Consider the following 11,017-nt stretch of genomic DNA (forward strand, 5'->3'; position numbering starts at 1 on the left):
TTGCTTCTTGTAAACCCACACACTTATTTAAAAACTGAAGCAAAATACAGAAAGCAAGCAGGAGATGAGGTGAACTGTCATCATAGGGTTTAACACAAGCTCGGTTCCCTCTTTTACAATTTGAGACTGATGTGATTAGTCATTTATGAGACCAAAAATATACAAATATTCTACAGGATGAAAAATTACAGATCACCAGATCAACCAACATGAAGAACATAAACCTATCTGGTAAATCCAGTGAACATGTTGAACTCACATGAAATAACATTTGATCTTCACGTCTATTAAGCAAAAGGGAGACCATTCTTAAATCAAATTGGCTCTGGACATCCCTGAATCCCATACACCACCATGAGTAGTGGAACTATCGGCATATGAAACATGATACAAAATATTCAGAATGAATGGCTTTACCAAGGCATATATAAAGAGCTCATAGAGAACGAGGGAGTCGTTGCAACTCAAGGGTCAAATTCATGGCAGCCTCTGAAATTCCTGGAATACCTGAGCTCTTAAGAGATGAAAGAAGTGTTTCTATTCTCAAAATTGCCGTTATTGGTATTGATAGGATCATTGCCTGAGAAAGGTATTGCCTACAAGAAAAGACCAGGGAATACAAAAGTCGAAGAATCTGTAAGCCAAAGGCATTATGATTTAAGAATTCCAAAAGATTGCTAATTTTTGGAAGATTTGTCAAAATGCCCATGGTGGCTTCTCTAGGCGCTGCTCTAAGTAACAGTACCACACACTCTGATGATAAATCCATGATCTGTGTTTTAGGGTACCTGAATAAATCAAGGAACACGGTGAGGTTGCTGGCAAAGTCACAGATATCCTTGACACAGTGCTGTTGGTCAACGGCAATACTCATGTTGAAAGCACTATTGCATAATAGAGCTGGTTCTTTGCAAAGAGTTGTAACTTTGTTGCTGCTAATTCCACGTAAAATGAATGCTTTGCAAAGTCCCAAGGTTGGTTCAAGAAAATCCTCCATTTCCTTTGCATTCACAAATTCAAGAAGATTTCCAATTCTTCTTACCACATGTAGCTGAGACAACAGTTTAGTTTCCATTTCAGGAGCAGAGGTCAATGCCAGACAAAGCTTGACATCATTCACATTTGCATTAGAGAGATCACCAAGCAAAAATTCAAAGCACCGAGTAACTGCTTTCAGGTGCACAATATCTGATACTTTTATATAGTCAAATTCTATAAGCATCACTAGAAGCTTTTGAGCATACATAGGAATTGGATCTTCATCTTCAATCAATGTCGGGTAAAGAGAAAGAAAATAGGTTTGAGATATTGACTTTAAGTCCTCAATTGTTTGCTGGTCATTAGTTAATGAAGCGTCATCAAAGATAGCAACCATCACATCAAACAATATTTTCAAGCATAAAAACCTGGCATCTCCATCTTTGTTCCCATTATAGATAATGGCCAGGCCCGGAAGAATCCGACCCGTAAATATCTTGGGGTCATCAAGAATAACGGAAGGCTCCTCTATGACTAATTCAAGTACCTGAAGTAACGTTATCTGGAAATCATCTCTTCCCTGCATTTCATAGAAAGTAACGTATGTAAAATAAATCCTGGGTAATCAACTAATATCTAACTTCTTATGACTCAAGATGACTGTTTACTGCATTTAAAGTTTCAACGAGAAGTCAAAAATGCAGTCTATATTCTACTAGCAAAGAGTTATCCAGACCTATCATCAAGAATTTTTTTCATATATTCAAGAATCAAATTCAATCTTGGAACAACGATAAGGTTGCTCCTTTGCAACATAGGAGACCAGGATTCGAATCATGAAAATAGTCTTATCCTCCCAAGACCCCAAATTAGCAGAAACCTTGTGCATTGGACACATCCTTCTTTAATATTCAATCTTTCCTTGTTTTGATGTTTCTCAGATTCAAGGAGAGAGAGAAACAATAAAAGAATTTATTGTAATAGATAATAATATACAATACAATTTATTATATTAAATTTATGTAATATATTTCTATATATTTTATTTTATATAGTATAAAATATTCTACAAAACATATCTTATGATATTATTAATGAAATATATACTAAGAACTATGACCTATATAGAGGAATACAGATCCAATAAATGAGAACTAAATTATTCCATATAAATTGTTCTTTAGTTCCAGAAATTAGGGTATACTAAGAATTATAAACTATTTTACAAAAGAATGTTTTGCAGGTTAGTTTTTAAAAACAGAAAACTAGGTACTGAAAGACACAAGCAAAAAAGCTCTATGGTGTTAAAACATTCAAGCAACTTATAACCTCGAGAAACTGAGAACTAAAGATATAAAAAAAGACCTATACCTGAAAGGGCACCTGTAGGAGTTTGATCAGATTTGCTAACTGGAGCAAGACGTGACTGCTCACCACTCTGTGTTTAAAGGAAGAGCTTCCAAGAAGATGAAGAATAACTGGAAGCACATGAGCGCTGCTCTTTGGATTCGTTCGTCCAGTCAAAGCAGCAATAGGACCATGACGTTTACCACCCATCATCTGTTGCATATCACCAGACACAGTATCAAGGATTCCTGGGACTATAGTTGCAACAAGATGCACAAATGCTTCCACACATTGCTGAATGAATCCATCTTTCTCTTTCCCCAATCTATCAACTAAAGAGAGTAACTTCAAATTGCTAAGGAACTGAGAAAGCCATTTACGGCTGTTCTTACAAAGAAGACCTACAAATAGAAGTGCTTTTCCACGTAAAGCTTCAGCCCCCTGCTCGATAAGTGATATAAGACCAGGCACCATGTGTTTTTCTTCCGCCAACGAAAGTAAATGTCTGTTCATGTTTGTCAGCATAGGCATACTTAAAATTGACATAATAAGAAGATTTAGACTAATCTGTTGCTCGCGTGGGTTGCCCTTGATTACTGCAGATGCTGTGTCCTTGAATGACAACTTATCAAACACATACTGTATGCATGATGGGCAGAAACGAGCAAGACGAACTAAACAAGATCCGGCAATAAGCCTTGTGTTTTCCTGCTTCCCTGCAGCCTTATATATATAACAGAGGTTTCCTATAACATCCTGACTAGCAAAACGAGATGCCCAGTCCCCTCCTTGACTACATATGTTCTCAATTGCTCTTAAAGCATAAAGTTGGGCAACATCATCCTCTCCCTTCCGCAAGATGGATGAGACCAATGCAATAACAGTATTAGGAACCTGTTTTCAATATTCCTTCCATTAGAGAAGCAACAAAATATAGTACAAATTAAAACAAAAAAGTGAATTTTACATGCATTCTAACAATGTAGTCCAAAACAGAAAAGTGTCTGGCCAATGCAAGGGAAAAATGAGATCAATAGCATAGTCCAATATCTAATCCTATGAACTATAAGATAAGCAGGAAAAATAATTTTATGAAGCAATTAAAAAATTGAGATAAGATCATAAGAACTAATACAATATAATCAGCACTTGCTGAATCCAGAAATTTATGATTGGACAGTGATACAAGGACCAATACAAGACCTAAGCTTGGAAATGGTCAATATTAATTTTTTTATTATTTTTCAGTGATAACTCGTGGTATAACATCCAGGACAATTAACATGTACCAAACCAAAATTATAAACCATCAAACAAACCATCGGCAAGTCAATCATAACATGGCTGAGATGCAACAAATACATACTCTGCACCAACTGAGACAATCAATTCTGATCAACTGATAAAATAGAAATAGTGAAAAGGCAAACTAGAGAATTCAAACCTGCCAACAAGACATAGATCTGCTCTCCTTAGATGGAGACTCACTAATGTTGTTATCCTTGGCACTGTGATCATTTTGAGTAGAGATGTAGAAAAGCAGCTCTCCTAGAGCAGCCATAGAAAACCTTCTTACTTTGTCATGTTTGTCCCTTAGTCCATCCATCAGTGAATTTATAATTCCAGAATTTGCCAGTTCTGTTTCAATAAATGTTGAATGCCGAATCAAAAGACCCATTGCAGAAGCAACCTGAACACGCACAGCAGACACCTTCGAAAGCCGCAGAATTTTCACAAGCAACAACATCACTGGTCCATTGATTATGATATTTGCAGCATCACTATTTCCACTTAGAATTTCCAAGTATCTGATTGTATTCTGCTTCTCTGAAACTTGAGAGGTTCCAGTTAAGATATGAACAATCATACTATTAATTGCATTCAATTTCTCTGTCGGTAGCTTAACATAATCACATGCAGGAACAGATTCAAAAGGAAGATTTAGAACAGCATCTGCAACTTTATCACTTTTTCTACTAGGCATCACTGGCTTTACTGAGAGATCTGATGGATGCCAAAATGCTTCAAATAAAGTATTAGATGAGCTAGACGAGTCTAAATCCGCTGCACTTCCGGCAGTTACTTTTGCTTGCTGAAATTTCCTGTTGCTGCTGTTAGGTGGCGTAGCAGCCACTTCGAGCTGTTCTGAACAAGCTTCTTGCACTGGTTTCTTGGAATCATCAGGCCCATTGTCGACAAAATTGTCAACAGCAGCATTTAATTGATTCATATTCTGCTCTATCTCTTCAATTTTTTCATCAATATTTGGGCTTTGTAAATCTACAACAGGTATACAAGAAGGATTCTCAGATCCATCAGCATCATCAGATAAGTCATCATCAGGATTCTCACTAAAATTGAGTTCCATGTCATTATTCTCAATTTTCACTTCAGCATTATTCTCACATGTTTCCAGCAGAGGACGCCTGTAGTTTTGCTTCTCATTTTCCCTCTGTAAATTCAACTTGGCCATCCTTGACAACCTAACAAGATTTATGCCCTTTGCAGCTTCAAGTTTCCCACCATGTTTTGTACTATTTTTTCTGCTATTCTGTGCATTCTTAAGTGAAGTATCAAAAGCCTTATTACCCGAATTCGAATTCTCATCTTGTTTATAACCTCTGACCATTTTACTTTCTTGGCGCTTTTGAGGTGTCCTTTGTTGAGAAGATTTCTCGCCATTTCTCTCTGACAAATATGGCTTAACAGAGAGTTGAAGCATATTAGAAAAAGCAGGATGAGGAGGTAGAGACACAGAAGAGAATTTTGTTCTCCAAAAGCTATGCTCACAAAGTTCAGGCCATGCCAGTCTTTCAGCTGGATCTTTCATTAACAATGAGTTTATGAGATTCACAAATGAGCTGGATGGGTTCCCAGGGAGAGGTGGTGCAGGATCCAAAATGATGGACTTTACTAACTGTGTAAACTCATTTTTTATGAAAGGAGGCCTTCCAGCATAGCATTCATATAAAACACATCCCAGTGCCCACAAATCAGAAGCATAGGAGTGGACACCATCATCCTGAAACAACTCAGGAGCCATATAACAGGGAGTTCCACGCTTTGCTTGAGGCAGCTAACATATACATTGGGAACATAACATGAAAAACAATAGTTCAAATATAAGGAACATCATATTAAAAGAGCACCTTAATGATTGATGAATAGTCCAAAAGTTGAGGAACTAACCATTGCAAGAGAGCCTTTCTCTATGTCGCATAATCGCCTTGCCAACCCAAAATCACAAAGCTAGACAAAATACAACCAACAAAAACATAGTAAAGACAGTACAATGTCAAATTTTAATAGTAAAATAAAAGGAAGCCCAGTGCACAAGGCTCCCAGCAACAAAGGGATCAGGGAGGACCAATGTACACAGCACTCCCCCTATAAGCAAAGAGGTCATTTTTGTGACATTAACCCTGATCACCCAGGTAGCTAAGAACCAACCTTTCCATGACACTAGGGCTCACCCTCTACCAAACTTTGATTTCGGATTGTATTAAATAGAGAAGAATACCTTGACACAACCAAACTCATCTAGTAAAATGTTTGATGGCTTTAGATCGCAATAAATTATTCCTTTCGAATGCAAGAACCTATACATTATGTTTTTAGAATTATAAACAGAACTAAATAATCATATAAAACATAAAACTTCTTTGGCAAGTAATACTAACTGGAGAGCTTTCACCAAGTCAGAGGCTAAGTCATGAATGGAATTTTCAGGAAGCTGGCCATCCTGCAAGCATGTCAGAAGCAAGAGCATTAACTTGAAAGAACCAGAAACAGTTAAAAAAATGTAAATGAGTTCATAATTCAAGCCAAAAATATAACAGAATTTTTAGGAACCAATATAAACATATCTTGTCCAATCTCACATGCACTAATTATATATATGAATATTCAATTAGTTATTGAGAACATTCAATTAGCAGACAAAACTATGAAAAGAAAAAAAATCAAACACAAGACCTGCTTTGTTCTGAACACTACCGAAATATCTATATAAACATGAGAAAGAAATAGAACAGCATAAATATTTTCTCAATTGAAAAGTTCAATGCAAAATATGCCATTAAGATAAAATATGTGCATATTACAATACAAATATTAGTCTTACCATCACAATGTGATAACTCTGAAGAGAGGATATCCTGAAAACAATTAAATCTATCAAACAATCGATCGATAATATGCGTAGGTGGCATGGTCATGGCTGCTGTTCACATACATACACACAGATAGGATAAAGAATGTTGGGATTTTAATTCAGAGAAAATGTCAACTTATCATGTGTGTAAATGCAATTACTGGGTAAAAATAGACCTAAGCTCCACACAGAGATGATTACGTTCAGTAGTCAATAACTAACATGAAACTTTCTTAGAACAGTACTTGGGGTTGACTTGTAGATACCATTGATCTCTGATGCCCAATCATCATTATTGACATTACCCAGGTTTACCAACTTAGGATGGATATAAAGGAACACAAGTAGAATGGTAACCCAGTGCGTTGTTCATGCTTGCCATTATATGACAAGTACCAATTTGATTACAATTTTTTAGAAATAAATATACAACAAAACATAAGGTCCAAACTATTTGAGGTAAGCTATTAGGATCTCTCAAATGAAATCCAGCTTTGTAAAAGGCAACATCACTAGTTAAACTAATGTGATCAGCTATGTAATTGACGTTCAATGAAAACCCACAATAATAATCCAAACTTCTATGGTTAGTGTGGTATTGACCAGGCAAGCGGGCCGACAACTAGGGGCAGCGAGCAAGGTAACTCTTGTGCGGGAAGTACCTTAGGGCATGAGGTTTGGGGGTTGATGGCAATCTTGAGAGAGAAGAAGAGAGAGAAAAAGGTTGTATTGATGAAAAATCTTTAAATATAAACCCTAAACCAAGCCCAAACCATCCAAAATGGGCTAACCTATGGTCCAATTCTATATCGGACCAGCATTACCACCTGGTTCATACCCATACAAGGCAATTTTCTAATCCATGCCACCATAACCAGCATGAGGCATTACTTTGGTTGACCAATTAATAAAAGTGAAAGATAAAGATCTTCACTCATTGATTATCCAATTGAAGATCACACATTTGAACCACCTCAAAGGTACAGAACATCCCATAAGATGGGATACAAACCAAAAAACAAATCAACTTGAACAAACCAAAGAAATGTATTCCAAGTCTAAGAGACTAATATAATTTATATCTATAAGACCTTATAAAAGTCCTTTTTTTCCCACAAAATTTCAGGCTCAACAAAATCCTTTCAGAAGTCAACTCAACAAGATACAGCAAAGATCATTTTAGAAGCACCACCTTGGGGATAAAATAGATTTCAAAGGAGGGATTTGTTATGATGTACAATCCTAGCAATCGAAAAATCTCTTCATTAACCCATAAGACACTACAAGAGCCAAAGCTTAATAGCTGAAGCAAGTTAGTACTGATCTTTACTATTCATAGCACTTTAAAAACCTACTATTAAATCCCAGCATTCATACTAAAAAAGAAAATGATTGGTTTAGATTGGATTTGAGTCAAGACCCAAATCAACCAACTAAATCCCAGCTGAATCTCTTACATAATTAGTTTTTGATGAATCCATTCTATGTTATTTTTGTTTAATCAAATTCTAAAGATGTTAAATATACCAGATCTCCCTCTAAGGAGGCTGTTGCTCATAGAAATGTTGTTGCTACTCAAGATACAAACTGGAATTTCACCCATATATATTAAATAGGTTGCTCACCGCCACAACAAGAAAAACAAAAAACACAACTCATAAGACTTTGAGAAGTAGTACAAAATTTACAGTCAAGAATATAGGAGTAACATTACTCAAATGTTCATATTTCACCTCCACATACTTGTAACCAATATCATGAAAGGAAAGACCAAAGGAGCAAATTGATGAAGCTTCATTTCAAGAGGGAAAGAGAAGGATATGAAAAGGTAAAAAATTATAAAGAAGTTGAAGAAAGTGAAAAGAAATTAGAGTAGATTAAATCATTTGCTTAACTATAAAAGCTCCCTAAAATACAAGAAAAACAAAACCAGACCAACTTCATTGTTTAAGCAACATTTTTTGTGAGTACGAAGTAGATTTATTATGGATCAAGCAGCCATCACTTTTATACGGATTGTCCTTTCTAAATATGAAAGTCAAGAGCAATCATATCTAAGAACCATATTCTAAAATAATTATTAGAAATGGCAGCCATAGCTGTAAGACTCCTTCCTTTTATATAATTAAATACTGTAATCTTCCAAAAGTCAGCCAAAACAAATATAGTCTACTTGTCTTATCATTATGGATATCCATCATAGCATAGGACCTTGGTAGGAAGACAAGGATAATCAGGTATCTATTTTACCTAAAAATAAAATGCAAAAAAGCATCTTGGCCTACGAGAAGCATGCTTGAAAGAATCAATCAGTTCATAGTGTTTTTTACATATGTATATTCATCAAATCAGTTTATTTCAATCATAATTATTTGTTATATACATTGTATGTCATTCTTGCACCTTTCCTATGCTGAACCCTGAGTAATTGATATGAGTAACGGGCAAGCTTATTAAGTACCTGCTTCAATAATGCCAAGATATCTCCACCAACGCAATATTCGAGTACCAGCCACAAGTGGGCAGAGGTTTCATACCTGAAAATAACATAATATAATCCTATAAAGTAGTTGGAAACGAAAAATTCATCAAAATTTACAAGGGAACAGATGACTAAGATAAGGTCTTTAGAACACCTTTATACAGAATATACAAAGAAGGCTTACCACAAGAAAAATACTTAGACAAGCCTACTTATATCTTACCAAGAATAAAACCTCAATACATTTGGATGGTTCAGCGAGTGAAGCATCCGTACCTACATGGACCAAAGATCAGAACAATAGAAGTTGCTCAGTAGAAAAAAAGTGTAAAGAAAGAAGTAAATGCTCAGTAATTAAGCATTCATGTGCATAAGAATGGGTAAACGGCCACAAGAACAGATCGACTAATCATCTATAACACGAATTGACACCTGTATAAAAGATAATCCCTCAGGATCATCCAATAAATCTATGCCAGAGTTCGATAATTTAACTAAAAATAAGGTGCTAAAAGTCATCGTGTCTTACTTCTTGAAGTATCTTCGACCTCTGGGACTTCTCCACGCTCTTGATCGCATAATACTCGATCGTCTTCTTCTTTCTTCCTTTGTAAACCACCTGCAACCAAACAAAACCCTAGAAATCGAGAAAGACCGGTGGTGAGATGCGAATGCGGCGAGGACGGAGACGTACCGAATGCTTTCCACGCCCGATCGCCTCGTAGATATGGTAGTTATTCATGCCGGGATAGGATGGGATAGGGTTCGGCACTCAAGGTTGAGCGTTGGGGACGAAGGGACGAGTTAAAACGAGGGGAAGAGCGGAGGGGCGAAACGCAAAAGGAGTACGACAAGAGGGGCTTCGGATTAATTGTGCAGGGATCCAATCTATAGCTTTATTCAAATTTCAAGGCGAGGAAAGAGGCGGGAAATGGCGACATCGAAAACAAATTGAAATCCATTTCGCGTGGGAGCCCATCGAGTGTGCCTCGGTGGGCCCAGTCGATCAGGGGCGTTGATTCCGTGGCAACTGTTTGAGCTGTTCGACTTGTGGTACGGATATGGGTGTGCGGACGCACAGAAGTGTAGAGAGCAGTAAAATTATTTCCTGTTATACACGTTAGTATAAGCTTCTAACGGCCTAAGAAGAAATAAGATTAAATATTTTATTTTTTATAAATATATAATTTTTAATATAATTTTTAAAAATATAAAAATCAGGATGCTAATGATAACAAATTACTTGAGGTCTCAAGTAGAAAAAGATTTAAATGAATTTATAGGAATTAAAGATGAATCTTTTGTTTTTAACTCATAGATAAATAATTTAAATATTAATTGTGTTATATTGTATCCTAAAATAGTTTAACATAGTTCAAAAACCTCTTATACTAAATGATTGGATCATGTGAGATTGAGTTGATTGGTATAAAGCTATATATATATATATATATATATATACAAAAGGGAAAGGATGAATGCAGAATTTGATCTCAAGACTTTAAATGGCTTATTGGATGAGGTTTACAATAAACATACAATTCAGTGGTAATATGAATTTTAATTAGGTGAAGGGGATTTTTTCTTTAAAAAATATTAAATATTTAATAATAAAAAATTGATAAGGTGCATATTTTAATTCTTTGAAGTCCACCATCATGCTTCTTGCACAAGCTGCAATTATTGTGAGCATTCTTATAAGGGATTGGCAATTATTTCTAAAGGTTCAACATATCTCAGTATAAGCAAATAAACTGCGATGCATAAAAAGGAATATAGTTATATAATACAAATTTAGAAAAGAAAAAACATGTTCATCTTATTGGAACAGTTTTTGTCACATGCATAACAGTCATCAGTTCATATTTTGGTGCCAATGGAGATTCAAGCTTCATTTAGAAATAGAAAGTTAGAGCCCAAGATTTAAGGAATGCCATACAAATAAGTTAACAATATAAGATTTTTTTGTCGGGAGCCTTACAATGGCGCAATCTCATAAGTTATTTGAACTCATAATTAATCAACTTACAAAACATTGATAATATGTTCAATAAATT

At 35.6% G+C, this 11,017-nt stretch overlaps 1 protein-coding gene across 1 annotated transcript; it reads right to left on the minus strand.

Annotated features, from left to right (window-relative positions):
• LOC135628870 (serine/threonine-protein kinase RUNKEL-like) lies at positions 1-9,806 on the minus strand. Its single transcript, XM_065135814.1, has 10 exons — positions 9,655-9,806; positions 9,490-9,579; positions 9,184-9,236; positions 8,940-9,015; positions 6,006-6,067; positions 5,846-5,924; positions 5,515-5,574; positions 3,770-5,401; positions 2,350-3,219; positions 1-1,558 (listed from the first exon to the last, which is right to left on the minus strand). Exons 1-10 carry the CDS (start codon positions 9,700-9,702, stop codon positions 437-439), a joined length of 4,092 nt encoding a protein of 1,363 aa, XP_064991886.1. The 5' UTR covers positions 9,703-9,806; the 3' UTR covers positions 1-436.
• Positions 9,807-11,017: the final 1,211 nt, after the last annotated feature.

This window comes from Musa acuminata, chromosome BXJ3-1 (genome assembly GCF_036884655.1).
Source record: "Musa acuminata AAA Group cultivar baxijiao chromosome BXJ3-1, Cavendish_Baxijiao_AAA, whole genome shotgun sequence".
Lineage (NCBI taxonomy): Eukaryota > Viridiplantae > Streptophyta > Magnoliopsida > Zingiberales > Musaceae > Musa > Musa acuminata.